Source organism: Sphaerodactylus townsendi, linkage group LG02 (assembly GCF_021028975.2).
Source record: "Sphaerodactylus townsendi isolate TG3544 linkage group LG02, MPM_Stown_v2.3, whole genome shotgun sequence".
Classification (NCBI taxonomy): domain Eukaryota; kingdom Metazoa; phylum Chordata; class Lepidosauria; order Squamata; family Sphaerodactylidae; genus Sphaerodactylus; species Sphaerodactylus townsendi.
The window spans coordinates 141,938,874-141,955,885 of record NC_059426.1 but is presented as its reverse complement, the minus strand read 5'-3'; the positions used below and the strand labels follow the sequence as shown (position 1 = coordinate 141,955,885).

Below are 17,012 nucleotides of genomic sequence, written 5' to 3'. Positions count from 1 at the left end.
CTGGCTTTGGTCTCAGTAACTTCCTGAGTGACATACACCATAAAGCAAAAGAAGGCTTTTTTGAAGAAAATCAAGAAATAATATAAAATCAAGCATATAGTTCAGTGGTAGTGAAATGCATAAAAATAACAACACTGATTAGCTGTCTTACTTGATGCAGCATCTTGATGCAGTGTCGTTGCTTCTTAAAGCATTGAGTTCCAGAGCGTAATACAAATATATTCTTGGCAACAAGGTGAGGTAGGGAAGAAAACAGTAAAGGGATACAGATTCTTCTCTCTACGTATACTTTCAGAAAAACATTGGCTATAACTTTGTGACCTCCTTAGCCAATCACTGGGCAGCGTTCATTGAACTTTCCAAGGCAATGGTGGCAAACCTATGGCACGGGAGCCAGAGGTGGCACTCAGAGCCCTCTCTGTGGGCACGCGCAAACAGTTGCCTCCCCCCCTCCCCCATCTAGGCTGGCCTGGACCGCTGGGTTCGATTATTAGCATTAAACCTAAGACCTAGTTTTGGGGAAGCAGTGTAGGCAACCCTGTTAAGCGCTGTTAAACCCCGCTGATTTTCATGCAAAGAACTAAAGCATGATCCTTTACCTGGGAGTAAGCTCGATTGCTGGCAATGGGGCTTGCTTCTGACTAAACCCTCCTAGGGTTGTGATTCACCCATTGGAAGAGTTGCACGGTTGCTTCAAAGCAAAGCCACCGACTACCACTATGCTTACTCCTGAGTAACGCACGCCTTGGAGCCAACCCTTTTTTCTAAACTGAAACCTCAGTATTCAGGTTAAATTGCCATGTTGGCACTTTGCGATAAATAAGTGGGTTTTGGGTTGCAATTTGGGCACTCAGTCTTGAAAAGGTTCGCCATCACTGTTCTAGGGTGAGAGTGTTTCCTTCTCCCGTACCAGATTCATAGCTGAACTGCAAGAGCTAATTAACAGGCCTAAGTAGATGATCTTGGCAAGCAACTGCCAGGGTGGGGTGAGGTTGCTAACAACTGCAGAGAATCAGAGAACAGTGAACTTAGGTGCAGCTTACTGGAAAATTCCTTTAAGATGGCTTCTTTCTTGACAGGATCCTCCCTAGATTTTTTTGGGTGCAGAGAGGGATGATTTTCACCAGTTTTCCCCCATCTCTCGGAGCCTCTGATTCTCCCCTAAGCTGTTCCTGGGTACTTCAGCTCTGACAGGCAGTATTTTGGAATGCAATTTGTGCTGCCACAGGAGAGTGGTATTGACAAAATTTGCCCACACAGGCTCTTATATCTGCAGAAATCTAGGTAGGATCTAAGCAAAATGATGTTCAGTGCAAATAAACCAAAATCATTCACACTGGAGCACATAGTCTCCATAAACTAATGGGGTCTGAACTGTCAATGATGAACCAAGAAGGAGTGCTCGGGATCTATGAAAACAATTAATGAGTGTGTGGCAGCTTTGCAAAAGGCAAAATCTGTGCTAAGGACGTTGACTGGAAGCCATCTATAGAATATCTTTTGAAAAACTGTTCAAATAGAGTGGTAGTGTCAGAGTTTAAAATCCAAAGAAGACATTAGATTGTAATCAATTCATTTAATTACAGTAGATTGTAATTAAGACATTTAAGATGTCTGAGGCAGTATGTGGTTGAGGTTTATAAGATCATGAATGGTGTGAAGAAATGTAATTTTGGGTTTTCCCCCTTGTCCCCTCTCATAATGCAAGAACTTGACATCACCCATTGAAATTAAGCAGTTGATTAAGGACAAATGAAGTAAAGAACTTGTCATGATGCATCGTAGTGTTTAGAATCTGACGCCACAATATATGAATCTGGATCATAAGTTTTGCATCCATTTATGATATGCCCATTTATGTTTTGGGAGTGATTCTCCTTTGGGGCTAGGCGCTTCCACTCATGCAGTCCCAGTGTCTTTCAGCAAGCTGAAATGTACCGCATGCCAGAGCATTATGTTTCATAGTAGAGAGCTGCCCGTATAGTGGATGGCATTGGTACAAGCAAGGCTTAGGATCTAAGCTGTAATAATACTCATTAGTTTAGATGGTGTTAACAGGAAATTCCTGGAAGTTTGTTCTAGCTCCAGCTATTAGACAAGGTAGCTAAAGAAAACTGTTTAGTTCGGAGGCATTTTGCCTCTAAATGCCTGTTGCTGAAGAGTGTGATGAAGGACTGTTACCAGTTATTCTGTATCTGGATACTGTGTGGAATGTGGTGTTGACTTTGCTGGACCCTCTGGACTGACTATGTTCTTAACAGTTTCACAAGTTCTTGTGCAAGATTTTTTGTCCAGATTATACCTCTAGCAGCAGTTGAGGAAGAGTGGGGGATCCACTCCTGAAGGCCAACTAGAATTCAGCTTATTCTTATTGTATCTTGAGAATTGCAGAGTCTTGGGTAATTTTGCTGTTGCATGTCCATATAGTTCTTGTTACTTTGAACAACTATGCGTAGTATTCAAGAGCAATTAACTCTTGGCTCAGTATGTTGGGTTAGCTACTTTATATAGCTCCAGCTAAATACATTATTTGTTGCCAGTAACATCAGCAAACCTGCAAGGGCTGACATGGTTCTCCTGTTCTTCCCCCAATGCCTCTGTAACCCTGTTAGCAGCATTTATACTGGGATTTTTGATTGGGCCGTACATTTCCAGCAGAACAGGAGCATGAACTTGAAACTCATTACAACAGTACACCAGATGGATTGTATCAGTATGAAAGAGTTGGATGAAAAACAGAGTGTAATTTTCAAGTTTTCAGAAAGCTAAAAAGTGGGTATAAACTGAGCCCTTCAGGGGTAGAGCGGTTTATCAAATTGAATATTTAAAATAAAAAAATTAGAGTTCAAAGATAACTTGTTTTTAAACCTTTCTAGTTCAAGGTATTTTATATATATGGATTGCACATAAATAAATTGAATGCAAAATTGTCTGATAGTTTGGGAATCAGAAAGAGTTCTTAGAAAAATAGGAACATTGTATCTGAGAAGGTATTATAAAATATTGGTAACTAGTATTTTAAGCTTGGTGTTTTTATTCTGCAATTTTTCCAAGAAGCTCAGGACCTTATCCCTGTAATAACCCTGTGCAGTAGGTTATGCTGAGAGTGACTGACCCAAAGTCATCCAATGAGCTGTGTGGCTGAAGGGAACCAGAGGATAAGTGGGAAGTATCAGTCCACTGCAGAATGATGATGATCTCTCTAGTTCAGTGAGTGACAAGGGTTTGCCTGGCTGCAGGCTGTAGAGTTAATACCAGACTCTCGTTATCAGAAATAAGGTCTCACGTCAACCTCCAGGTTTGCAGACAAGTGCCATCATTGCTGTTAACAAGTTTCTTTTTATATTCCTAGTCTCTGAAAGCAACACGGAATTTTTCCGTTTCGGACTGGAGCAAGAACTTTGAAGTCATTTTCCAGGATGAAGAAGGTGAGTTCATTTGCCCACTGCAAGAGCCAATGCATCTAGGAAAAAATGGGGAGAAAGCAAGAGGAGTGTTTGACGTTGAAATGTTCTGCTGATGATGAAACATTTCTGTGGCTTCCATAATATATTTCCAATCCAATATAAAATCATTCTTATTTTGTAGATCAAAATTGGGCACAGGTTACCTGGCTAATTGAAGAGGTTACAATAGATATGTAGCAATACCAATAGCTCTTCCAAATTTTTTAAAATCCTGCTATTGTTTTAATTGACAAGATGTCCTCTCAGTATATTGCATGATTGTAGAAAGGGGCTTACAATACAAAGCACTAATGTGAAAAATAGAGAAGAATTAACGCTGAATTTCTCCTACCAACTGTTAAAGGATCATGTTTCATGGGTACTGTCCATGACAGTGATGCTCTATGAAGAGAGATGGATCTCTTTTCTTGATACCCTACTTCTGGAAGGCATGGGGCTTCTGCACGATCTGACTGGTCTTGAACCTGTTCTGTTTTGTAGCCTTGGATTGGGGAGGCCCTCGCAGAGAGTGGTTTGAATTGATCTGTAAAGCTTTATTTGACACCGTCCATCAGCTTTTCACCCGCTTCAGTGACAACAACCAAGCATTAGTGAGTGTCTTTCTTTCACCCGTTGCTGGAAAAATGAAGTTGCTCATCTGCTTATGGCATCCGTTCAGATGCTTATGATTGAACATTTGTGTTGTTCTCCGAGATCTTTCAGTGACAGGAAATCTGCTGGTTTACACATTTAATACACATACCAACAGACACATTTAAATCAGAGGAGATATTGATGTGAGCCTGTGATGAAAATGTTGGTGGGTGGTGTAGAACTTTTACATAGGCTTTTCATGCCAAATCTTATATCAGGTGTTTTCATATGGTTTCACTTACGTGCTTAGACAAGTAGTGCCTCTGTTCACTGCACTGAGATTAAATTATACGTCCTTTTGCTTAAACCAGACTAGCAGATCATCCCTCTATCTTTTACAGAACTTTTATACTTGAGTTTTAACTCATAAGCAAGGTTAGAAAGATGTGAAAGCGCTTAACTACAGTCTATAAGCAGAAATGTTCAGGGTGTTTTCTCAGCTGCTTTTTAAAAAAGTAAGTGCTGATAATGGTATTTGTGGCTCTGTTTATAGGTGCACCCCAATCCAAACCGGCCTCCTCATTTGCGGTTGAAAGTATATGAATTTGCAGGGCGGCTGGTTGGAAAGTGTCTCTATGAGTCATCTTTGGGAGGGGCTTACAAGCAACTGGTGAGAGCTCGTTTCACCCGATCTTTCTTGGCTCAGATTATAGGACTGCGGATGCATTACAAGGTGACCTTTCTTTACGTTTGCATTGTTTTTAGAGCATGAAACAGCGACTGAATCGCGGTTCCACGGCAGATGTTTCAGTTTCTTTTCTCTCTTCCCTCCCATGCTGCTTTTCCTCTTAGTATTTCGAGACGGATGATCCAGAGTTTTATAAATCAAAAGTTTGTTTCATTTTGAACAATGATGTGAGTGAGATGGAGCTAGTCTTTGCTGAGGAAAAATACAGCAAACTGGGCCAGCTTGAGAAGGTGAGAGATACTGTTTGAGACAAGACACTTTGTGCAAAGTGAGCCAGTAACAATCTTGAAATAGGAGGGAAGAGATACATTTAGGATTACCAATTGTGTGGATTTAGGAGTTGAACCGTTTCTCTTTTAGGTGGTTGAGCTTGTAACTGGTGGTTCTCAAGTACCAGTAACCAATGAAAACAAAATCCTCTACTTGAATCTACTTGCGCAGTACAGATTGGCTAATCAGGTTAGAGAGGAAGTGGATCACTTCTTGAAAGGTAATGTGGCGTATGGTGTCCTTTCCTGAGTTGTCTGGTTCTTGCTTTCTAAATAAACGTATATTCTGCTGTCCTCTTTTAGGCCTCAATGAGATGGTTCCTGAAAATCTTCTCGCTATTTTTGATGAAAATGAACTTGAGGTAAGATTGGTAGGATCGTCTTTGAGGCTGCCACACTTGCTTTCTGTTTCTCAAATAGATGTGAGCTGTGATTAATAGATTAATTAAGAGATTAATAGATTAATTAAGAGATTAATAGATTAATTAAGAGATTAACAGATTAAGAGCTGTGATTCGTAGATTTGAATGCTGTGTATCTGAACAAAATGCAAAACTTTGCACATGTAAACATAAAGCTGCCTTAATACTGAATTAAACCATTGGTCCATCAAGGTCTACAGGGGCTGATGGGATTTGTAGTCCATGAACATCTGGAGAGCCACAGGTTGCAGACTTCTACTCAGACTGGCTGTTGCTCTCCAAGGTCTCAGAAGTGTTTATCTCCTACATGATTCTTTAACTAGAGATGCCAGGGATGAATCTGGGAAATGTATGCATGGCAATCAGATATTCTGCCATTGGGCTGCACCCCCCTCCCTAACATTACTCATAGTTACTTCACAGGGTGGTCCATATAAACCAGAAAAAAATTCTTCCACAATAATGTAGTCTCAGAAGGATCTATCTATCAGCCAGTAGTACTTTACCTCCACTGAGTAATTTAGAAAGCACTCTGCCTTACCAACCAGTCCACGTCCTCACCTCTACAAGCTTCCTTCCTAACCTAAGTAAGTGTGATGCTGCATCTCCCAACAGTACTGCCTTCTGTGGGCTGTGTCTTGGTGATCGAATGCATACCGAAGGCCCTGGGTTCAGTATTCAGCATCTCCATGCAATAGGGTCTTAGATAGCAAGTGTTGCAGGAAATGCCTTTCTCTACCTGAGAACATGGAGAACTGCTGCCAGTCAGAGTAATCAGTACTGACAGATGTAATGGTCTGACTTTCATTTAAGGTGGCTTCATAGAGTCCTAGTGTTTCTTTGGTGCAGACTAACACCTAGAGGCAACTGGAGCAAGGGTATTTTAGCCTGTATGCCTTTTGCTTGTTAGTCCTATAAATTTAATCTTGAAAAGGAACCTTAGACAATAGGTTACAGTCAAAGGGTGGCAAGCAGAGTTCCACTTACAGAACAGAACTGCCTCTTCTCCTTTGGTGGGACTATGGAAATTTCTGTTCCCTCCTGGAAAAACGGGGCTGTCTTTCCATTTGCCTCAAGTTTTCATTGTCCTGTGTCCAGACAGGTTGTGTTTTGGAGTAGCTTCACAGATAGGACTTTCAATATGACTGAATACAAATCAAAATTATCTTCCTTCATGGCTGCGGATGCCAAAAAGTAGAAGGGGACAGAGAAGTCACCTCGCCCAGGGAGATCTAAGGATTTGGAGGCACCTCAGCTGAGCTTGCTTGAGGTGATGGGGACTGGGTGTCCTGCTTTTTCAGATCCACCCTGGTCCATTGCTGCTTCTTCACCAGGATTAGTGGGAGGCTCACATGACTTTCCAGGCCGTCTAACCTTGAGGCTGGCAAGGAGCAACCTGCTCAGTGGTCAGTTGTCTCCTTCCATCCCTGGGATAACATCTAACATGACAGCCTACGAGTGGGGCCCTCAAAACCTGGGACCATCATTTCCATGAACTCCTGCCTGGTCAGGAAGCACTAGCTCACTGGCTGCACTTTTGGAGGGAAGTCTCAACATTTTCTGCTGCTCTGGTTTCCACACAAACTACAGATTGGGCGGGAGTGCTCCTATGGATGTTAGTTCAACTGCTACTGATGCAGCAGCTGCAGGGGGAGCAAAGAAGGGTAGAGAGATATCAAAGAGCTTGGGAACACAAAACTCTGCGACTCTTTCCCTCCCCCCCCCCAACTCACTGGAAGTCTCAGGCATCGGGAAGATTGGCAAGGCATACCCTAGCAAGAGCGAAAGAACCCCCAGCCAAGAAAGTGAGATGGTCCCCTTTCCCTGACTATGCCACCTAAAGGAAGGAAGAAGAATTGGTTTGTTCTGTGTGTGTCCCCTTCCTCGCTGCAGCACTTCAGATTAGATGTTCAGGCTTCAAGTGACTCAGCCTTTGGTTGTAGAATTTTAGCAAACGTTGTACTTGCTGTGCTATATGTGGAAGAGGTTTGGTTTGAGAGGGAAAAACTGGAGCCCCACTCTTCTTTACGTAGCCTTTGTTTTCTTCAGTTGCTGATGTGTGGTACTGGAGACATCAGTGTCTGTGATTTCAAAGCACATGCTGTGGTAGTGGGTGGTTCCTGGCACTTCCGAGAAAAGGTAAGCAGAATAAGCCATGGCCACAATGGATTGATTGTTGTCTTCTTGTGACTGAGGCGGCAAATGTGTGTTGTCAAGGAAATGAAGCTTTCTAGATTTAAAAAACAAAAACCAGAGGCAATATGAATGAATGGAAAAGCAAAGGTGGGATAATAAACTTGTAGACTGAGTGCATCTTTTCTAAAGATCTCATATCCTATTAAGGAGCAAAACCAAAAGAAAATGAAAAAGGAGAAAATTCAAGAATCTATCCATGGAATTTTCTTTTCACATTTGCTTTTTTGCATGTTCCTTGATTGGTGGTATAGTGGTTTATGTTTGACTGGGACCTGGGAGACCCAGCTTTGAGTGCCCACTGAGCTTGGAAGTTTGCTGGGTGGCCTTGGGCCAGTCATACTCTGACACACCTACTTCATAGGGTTGTTGTGAGGATAAAATTGGAGAAGAGACTGAGGTAAGCTGCTTTGGGGCCCTGTTGGAGAAGTAGGATATAAATGAAGTAAAAAAATAAGAGTAAATTAAAAATATTACTCAGGCTTAAATCATTTACAACAAAATAATCCTCCCTCACAAATCTCTCTAGATACAATTTGGGGAGTGCAGCCATCTGCATGCTCCTATGATCTTACTATTGTCATCTTTGTTGGGGAAAAGAAGGGGATTCCTATGATGGTGCAAGATCATATCTTCCCACACCACCCCAAAAATTTACCAGTTGTTATTAAATTTGATTATTTTAATATTTATTTACTGTTTTATGATGTATATTTATTGTTACCTGCTCTGAGAGAAAAGCATGTCTGCAAATGTTTTAAATAAATAAAATCAATCCATTTTGAAAACAACACAGGAATGCACATTGTGGCCTGACCTTTCTGTGGCTTGACCTTTCAGTTAAGTAGCTGTGGCATCTTTATAGTGTTGCAAGGACTTTGACAAGTTTCTTTCTCCTGTGGTCTGCAGTGGCCTTTGTTTCCCTGATTTTCATTCTGCATCTTCCAGGTAATGCGGTGGTTTTGGACTGTGGTGTCCAGTTTCACACAGGAGGAACTGGCCAGGCTGTTGCAGTTCACCACTGGCTCTTCTCAGCTGCCTCCTGGAGGATTTGCGGCACTCTGCCCCTCTTTCCAAATCATTGCAGCTCCAACGCACAGTACACTGCCAACTGCCCATACTTGGTGAGTTGCCTGCTGGGGTGGGTGGACACTGAGAGTGAGTGTCTCTCAGGTGTGTGAAGTTAGCTGCATATTGATAACGTACCCCTTCCTATATCTTGCAGTTACTGCTAACTTCAGATCAATTTAAGGCCTTTGAGTTGCTCAGAGCAAACATATCAAATCTAATGGGTACCAGGGCAGTAGATTCCCTTGCTTGGGAGTTGTTGAAAGCATGCAAGTGTCAGTGATGTTTACTAGTATTTTTCTTTCTTTCAGTTTTAACCAGCTGTGCCTCCCTACCTATGATTCCTATGAAGAGGTACACAAGATGTTGCAGTTGGCCATCAGTGAGGGCTGCGAGGGCTTCGGCATGCTCTGATTCCCCCCCGGGAAGAGCCCCTCTAGCTCCCTTTGTTTTTCAGGGCAAAGCCCATACCCACTTCCCTGCTCATTTGGACGCCCCTTTTAGGGGTAAAGGAGGCAGGGCAGGAGCACCGTGCAAACAGGAATGTCAATCTGCAATGTCACATGGAGGCCTTCCCTCATCTGGAGTGTGTGATTGGAAGCTTTTCTATCTCCGCTCAGTTTGGTATGGTAAATGAAGTGGGGTGCATCTGCTGGGATGGCATGGCACTTACCTTTTCCAGGGTGTGATATGTGTAGGGCCCTCTGAAGGAAGGAAGCCCATAAGCTAGAGTTGCTGTCTGGTACAGAAGATTTCTAACATTAAATATTCTGATTGTTTTGTGGGTAAATGAACCTGTATGGAGCTCTAAATCCCCAGATTATGGGAAGCCTTAATACTCTTCCATGCCTTGGGCCAAATTTTCACAAAGCTAATTCCCCTTCAATCTGGATATTGTAGAAGGAAATAAAACCATCCCTCCTCCCTTTTGTTGCCTGATACATTAGGGCGTTTGTGCCACCTTGCACTGGACGCTGCCATTGCTTGTCCTTGCTGCGGAGGGAGGGCGGCATTTCTGACACTGGAGCCCAAGTGCTGGCCCTGGCAGTAGCGTTGTACTACCTCTATCAGGCACTGGCAACAGGATGTATTTGTGTAGTGGTAGTGACTTCCAGTGGCTGAACAGGAAGAAGAATTTCTCCTCCAGTGATTGGTTCTGACTGTGATTATGAACTTCGACAGGAGATTTCCCCTCTTCCTCATAGAAGATGAATATAAGTGTGTTTGAGATCCAATGCCTATCCCAGCACCTCTCTTTCAGGGTACTTTGGAAACAGCAGCGGTAGGTCAAGAGGAAGCAATTGTGTGCATCCAAATTCTGTTTGTATAGAAGTAAATTCAGGGTGATAAGTATTAGACAGAGCTTAGCTCCTCCCAGTCTTTCCTTCCCATTCTATGGGACATGGGGTCTACTTCTACCACACGGTAGCAAAAGTTGGTTTCCCTAGCGTGTTTCAAGCTGAATAGGGAATGGGTGGTGCTGGTGCTCATGCCCTCCTTTCCCCCAGTTCTCCTGTGTTGTGTGTCCCAAGCATTCCATTTGTTTTTATGGAGATCAAATTGGAGGAGGCGCTTAAGCAGGTGGGCTCACAAGACAACATATTGCACTATTTACCCTCCAGGCCGTTTGGGAGATCGTGGGTGCAGCTATGTATACCTGATCAGTGTCTCTCACTAATTCTCACCACACCTTCTCCACTACTCCTATTTCCTTGGCAATAAAGGAGTGGGAATTCAGGGATCCTAGCTGGCGGTCCAACCAGTTCTCCTCAGCAAAGCCAGAATCTGAGTTGATTGTCAACCCTCCAGTGGCACCTGAAATGCATTTCTTGTGGTCCAGAAAGATGTTGGTGGCTGTTTGTTTAATGAGGGGAGCCAACAACTGCGACTGCCTCCCTCAAGGCTGGAATCTCCACTTCATATCTCAGAAAACCGAACTCTTTAAAAAATAGTTCACAGCAGTGCCAGTATTTCCAGTTCAGCCATTCTGCTATAGATTATGGTTACAGCTTTTTGAGATAGCAAATGGATCTCTTCTGTTTTCAGCAAGGTGTGCATATTTTTTCAAAATATGAAATAACGATTTAAAAGGGGACAAAACAGGATTTTACTTTTTTCTATAGGTGAATACGTATTGCAGCTGTTCTGAAGTACAAGCCATCGCTCTGCCAAAAAAAAAAAAGCTAGTACTCTGAGTATTGGGGACAGCTCAGGGAGTCTTTTCCCTTTGGGGGCTTGTTTAGAGACCACCACTGTATTTTCCTTCATGGCAGATGTTTTTCTTCAAGCAGAAGTTCTTCTTAAAAGCAGATTGATTGTGCTGTGAGGAGCTCTTTATGCCATCAGATTGCGCTAAAGGTGACTTCTGTAAACAGAGTGCAGTGGAGATTCCTGGATGACTTCTGACCGCCACCCGCTGCTCTCCCTGGGGACCAGAAAGGGATGCTGCTGCAGCGAATGGCTGGGAAGAAGAGCTGCTTCTTGCTGTTCTGGTCTTTTTTGTCTTGTTCCCTGATCTAATTATTAATCCCTGATCCCCTAATCTTTTTCCAGCCATGGCTTGAAGTTGGTTCTGCTACATCTTCCTCAGGAATCCGCTCCTTTTTTTATACTAAGGACTGAGTGGCTGGTAATTCAGCAGGTAATCATCTGCTTGAAACCACTCTCGTATAATAAATTATATTTGGCACTTGTTGCCTTTCTGCAGCTGTACAGATGCCAAGGATTTTCTTTACACACAAGCACAGTCAGAACAGTGGGTGATGCAGCTCGTTCCTAGTTAATAACGGGCTTCTGCATGGGTTCACATATGCCTACAGTTAGCCAGTTCCCATTGTTCCAGAGCTTCATAATTTCAATGCAGATGGTCTGATTTTGCTTTTTGTTCTTTCCCACCTGTAAATGTTGCCCGGATTCCAGTGTGGGGACATGGTGCAGGCTGTGCTGTAGCCATTGAGTGTGTGTGTGAGTTCTGAAGAAATCCCTTCCTTTTTCACTGATCTTTGTTCCATCTAAGTGTGTCAGTTTCCAGGGTAAAAGATAACCTCACGATACTGTCTCAAGCAGACCTCTCTGCGCCGAATTGCAATTGGACTTGGTCTTGCCCTGCCTCTGAGAAATATCTTGCATGTTTTAGAAACCATTGCTATTAATTTTAGCTAGGCCAGGGCCTGTTTTCAGCTAGCTAGCTCCAGCTTATATTCCAGTGAGATTCTGTATGTCTCTAATAGATGTAAATAGTTTGTACAATAAATAAAAAATATTTAAAATATGGTGTAATTGTCATATAACAAGAATTATTCTTGTATTGTTTCCCATGCTGAGCTGCTTTAGATGGCTGGTGTGATGATTTTTGATTCTCAGACTTTTAGAACTAGCACTTGACATTCTCTTGGGGGCACAAACTATATGTTCAGATTGACTTGGAAGTTTCACAAGAAAATGACAGCCATGCTTGCACATTACGACACTTCCCCCCCCCCCCGTCCTTTTCACTTCACTGAGCGGCTCATTTTCTTTATCTGTGTCTATTCCCCAGAGGTTAAAACGTACATAGATACATTATGACCCAACCTAGGATGACAAGGAACTGAAAAAATCCTTTGTTGGTACATGTTTAAATACAGCCCATGAGGCTGATATGAATTCCCAACATATAAACTGTTTTATTTCATTCCCACAGGAAATGGCCCTAGTCAAACTGCAAGGGAAGTTTCAGTTTTAAACTTGGCGGGTGAAAAGGCGCCAGGAATAAAGGACACTTTGTATATATACACAATAGATAGTTTGTTGGAAAACTGTAGCTGTTTGTAGCTGCTGAGAGGGGTAACTGCTGTTACTACCTAGATAAACATGCACCAGTTTAGTTGACATAAAATTGCTAAAGCCTGTGGAGACCGAGATTGGTTCCAATTTTCAGTCTTTAATACTTGATACAACCTCCCTTTCCAAACTGTTATTTCTCTTAGGGGAGAACTACTAGTTCTGCTTCTCTATTTCAGGATCCTCCCATATCCTCCACTCGCCTCTTTACTCCCCCGAACCTCCTTCCTAATCAACACTTTCAACTTGAAGAACTGACCTCTCAGGTAAACAGTAGAATTCTGTCTCAACCCCCTGTCAGTCAGTCAATGTTTTCAGATGGATATAATACATCTGCAGTTAGCTATCTGCGACAGAAGCCCACCTTGCCTGATCTCCAGCTGTTAGGTTTTGAGTCGGCCCTGGGCTGTGTTCTTCAACTGGGAGTAAAGATGAAATGACGACCTTTGCATCTAGATCCTTCAGATTTCTTCCCAGAGCTTCAAAATCCATTGTGATGTCTCAAAAGCTATGCCTTGCAATATCATTTGTTCCCACAAATGGATCAAAAGGAAAGGATAATGGTCAGTAGGTTTGGCGTGTGATGTCATGGATTTTTGCCCCAGTGAAGACGGCACACCTTTCAAGACATCTTGTCAGGCCTGCAAATGACTGCTTCTGTCCTTGGCAGGGGGCCCTTCCGCACATGCAGAATAATGCACTTTCAATCCACTTTCAATGCACTTCGAAGCTGGATTTTACTGTGCGGAATAGCAAAATCCACTTTTAAAAATTGTGAAAGTGGATTGAATGTGCATTATTCTGCATGTGTGGAAGGGATCAGGGAGTCCCCTAAGTGATGGGCTTTATATAACAAAATAAACTTTCATGACAGACTGGTAATTTAAACCTGGGTCTTGCAGATCCTACTCTGGAGTCTAACCACTATACAAGACTGGCTTTTATATGGTTGCTGCTGTTGAACAGTAGCAAGCAGTCAGGTCTAGGTGAGTCATGCAAGTGGGCAATATCGAATCACCCATTGGTTACTGCTAGGTCTGGCTCCCATAAGTCCTCCCAGAAAGGCCAAAACAGCCCTGGAAACACCCCCCCCCCACCACGTTTTGCTGACAGAAATCACATGGAGTGCTATGGTTATCTCCCCATAGCTATTGAGGGCTCCTGTTTATTTAAAGCCACAGGCGTTCTTTTTATCATTTGGAGCTTTTTACCTCCAAATGTAATTTGTTTTAGATTTCAAAATTTTCTGCAAATCTGGGGCCTTTTTTAGGTTTGTGGGAAGATCTGTCTTGCCTATTCACAGCTTCAGTCACTGGATTTAAGCATCCAATGATTTGGCCAACTTGACTATTAGAATATAGATGATAACAGCAACTGACTATTTGTTCAAAGACAAATAATGATCTTAGAATATGCTTGAAACAGTGTACCCATGTTGAGTTCTGCAGCATATTAAAAGTAGGTATTGCACAATAACAGTATCCCCCCCCCCCCAAGAAAACAACCACCAGTCACATTGAAGATAAATTTGGCATACCACAGTAGCAACTGTAATATACAAACAATGAATTACCAACTCCAGGCAGAGTTTTCAAACACATACAGTTTACTCATTAGCTCAGTGGTGGCGATCCTATGGCACTCCAGATGTTCATGGACTACAATTTCCATCAGCCCCCTGCCAGCATGGCCAATTGGCCATACTGGCAGGGGTTGATGGGAATTGTAGTCCATGAACATCTGGAGTGCCATAGGTTCACCACCACAGTATTAGCATACAGCTTTCAACTTTGTTAAAGGGGAGTCTGAGCCAGCCACCTCTGTTCTCCTTAGAGGTGAGAGGGGATATGTTGGTTGGCTACAGGCCATTTATGACTTTAAATGTTTCACACCTGAATCAAGTGGTTCCCTAGGAAAATGAGCACGAATAGGTGCAATATACTTTATGTTGTAACATGTGTACCTTGAATTGGGTTTATAAGACCATGTGAAACATTTAAATTTTGGCAAATACCCATTTCTGTGTGCTCTACAATCTTTTGTGCTGATTTCATGACTAATTATTTCTCTAGCAGTCTGCCATTTTGATGATCAAGAACACAGTGCAGGAGAAAATAACAAACGGTACCTGAATTTCTAAATTATTTCTAAAATATTCTGAATATAAAAGCCCACTGCTGTTTCTTGGCCACTAGAGGGAAGCCCATACTTAAAATAATCGTCCCCCCTTTTTAAAATCAGTTTTTCGAGGGAACGTCTGGCAGCTGTCTGTGTTATTCCATGCTAAAAGGGGTTGGTTTTTAGGTGTGTGCTCCTCTAGAATAACTCAGCCTCAGTCCCATATTCATCATAAATGCATACAATAATTATGGATATACACAATTTTGAAATGACAAAGTTGTTAGACATAGGAAGCCTTTTGTATTTGCACCCAGTTAGTGAGCAACAAACATACATTTTCTTGGTGCTTCCAGCTGATGTTCGTAGGTTGAACAGGGATTCTAATTCTAATTCACATCAATTACTGCAACTGTGGAAGCAGGCAACGATTCCGTTTAAAGCTTGAGTTGTATTAGGCACGCAACTCATACATGGTTTCTAGATTTTGTCTCTGTAGGGCAACCAATCAAAAGAAATAAATGCAAAGGCCCTTTATGTTTACTGAGAGGGTTTCATGGTTCTTTGGATCCTGGCCAGTGTAGTGGTTAAAAGCAGCAGACTCTTAACCTGGAGAACCGGTTGATTCCTCACTCTACATGAAGCTTGCTGGGAGACCTTGGGCTACTGAAAGTTCTGTCAGAACTCTCTCAGCCCTACCAACCTCACAAGTTGCCTGTTTGTGGAGGGCGACTGTTTTGAGACTCCTTAAAAGTGGAACATGGGCATATTGGGGGGCGGGTGTGAGGGGTCACGTGACCCAGGGGACACTCGCCTCAGTCACATGAGGGGTGCATTTGCCCCCCTCCCCTCCACCAGGAAGGACAAGTGTGGGGTCAGTGAGCCTGCTGCCCTGCTTGCCCTTATGCAGAAAGAGAGGCAGGGATTAAGAGGTTCGCCGCTGCCGCCACCACCACCACAAGGGGGCTCTAAAAGTAAGTTTTACTTCTAAGAGAGAAGTGGTGGTGGCAGTTGGACAAAGCCTGGGAGCAGGAACAAGGCCAAGGAAAGAGCATCCTCCCCACCGCCAGGCTCCCTCTGACCACAGCACTGCTCCAAAAAGTCAAATCCAATTTTAAAGCCATCCCTTTGTTTTGTTCTGCCACCCTTTTTCTCTATCCCCCTCTCTCTCCCTTCCCCCATTTAGTTCCCCCCTCATTCTTTCCCTTCAAATTGTTCTGCCACACTTTCTCCCCCCACTCTCTCCCCCCCATTTGGTTTCCCCCCACTTGTGCCATGGAAGTTTGCTGTGTGACCTTGGGCCAGTCACTCTCAGCTAAACCTACCCGGCAGGGCTATTGTGAAGATAAATTGGAGAAGAGGAGCATGATATAAGCCGCTGTGGTTGCTACTGGCTTCTTGCCCTGGGCTCCATTTTCTGTAGATATGCCATTGAAGTAGAGAAAAGTGGGGTAAAAACCCAATTCCTCTTCCTTCATACCAGACTCTAGAAATGTTCTTTTGATAACAGCAATTGCTTGCTATAATTTATGGAACTGTATGGTTGTGTGTGACACTATTATCAAAGAATGATGATTTAATTTTACTTGAGTTCCTTCCAAGTTAGGGTTGCTAATTACAATAGAATTAAATTGTCTTTTATTTTTTGTGAGGCTGGAAAATGTGAAGTCAAAGGGGGCACTTTATTAAGGTAACTGAAGGGAGAGACCATTTCTCAATTTACTTAAATTGGCTTGGCCTAATCTTATTATGCTCAGCAGAGTCTGAGTATCTCAGCCAGGATGCAAAGGCCCTTGTTCTGAATCTCTGTCTTCCTAAAGGCAAGTGCTTTTCTTCCATGAAAACAACACTAAAAACTGTCCAACATGTTTATTTTATTTTTTTTAATTTTTTTTAAAGCTGCCTTCCTATTCAGTCAGCACCCACAAGGCAGCAAACATAAAAACACTAACACTGAGTGAGTTTGGAATTTTTTCTGAATTGATCCGTCTTAGTGTGAAGCGGAGATGTCCTGGGGAAGCCAGAACCTATGACAGAAGGATGGTAATGCTTTTGAATGACACTAGATATCTAATCAGTGGCTCTAAATTGTTGAGAAAATGACCGTGTTCGAACATTCATCAGTGCTTGGAGGAGGCGCCGTTTATCCATGCTGCTGAACAGAGGGTCAGGTACCTGTGCCTCTGTGAAGAAAGAACAGTTTGGAGGAGACCGAAATGGACATAATTGCTGTGAAATAGCTGAAGCATCTTATCAGTACAGCAACTATCACAAGGTTTGATGCATGGTAGTGGATCTGCTACCCTCCATGCATGCCTCTTTACTGCCACTT

At 42.8% G+C, this 17,012-nt stretch overlaps 1 protein-coding gene across 4 annotated transcripts in view; it reads left to right on the top strand.

Moving 5' to 3' along the window:
- Window positions 1–12,011, top strand: part of AREL1 (apoptosis resistant E3 ubiquitin protein ligase 1) — a 30,151-nt gene extending 18,140 nt beyond the window's left edge. For 3 of the 4 annotated variants that reach the window (XM_048484917.1, XM_048484918.1, XM_048484916.1), the window contains exons 12-20: window positions 3,353–3,428; window positions 3,948–4,057; window positions 4,594–4,773; window positions 4,893–5,018; window positions 5,149–5,278; window positions 5,361–5,419; window positions 7,529–7,618; window positions 8,621–8,796; window positions 9,052–12,011. In XM_048484917.1, coding sequence (XP_048340874.1) covers window positions 3,353–3,428; window positions 3,948–4,057; window positions 4,594–4,773; window positions 4,893–5,018; window positions 5,149–5,278; window positions 5,361–5,419; window positions 7,529–7,618; window positions 8,621–8,796; window positions 9,052–9,154 — 1,050 coding nt within the window. In that variant the 3' untranslated portion in view covers window positions 9,155–12,011. The remainder of the gene's footprint in view (window positions 1–3,352; window positions 3,429–3,947; window positions 4,058–4,593; window positions 4,774–4,892; window positions 5,019–5,148; window positions 5,279–5,360; window positions 5,420–7,528; window positions 7,619–8,620; window positions 8,797–9,051) is intronic. The other variant, XM_048484919.1, reaches the window with a different exon arrangement.
- The last annotated feature ends 5,001 nt before the right edge of the window (window positions 12,012–17,012 follow it).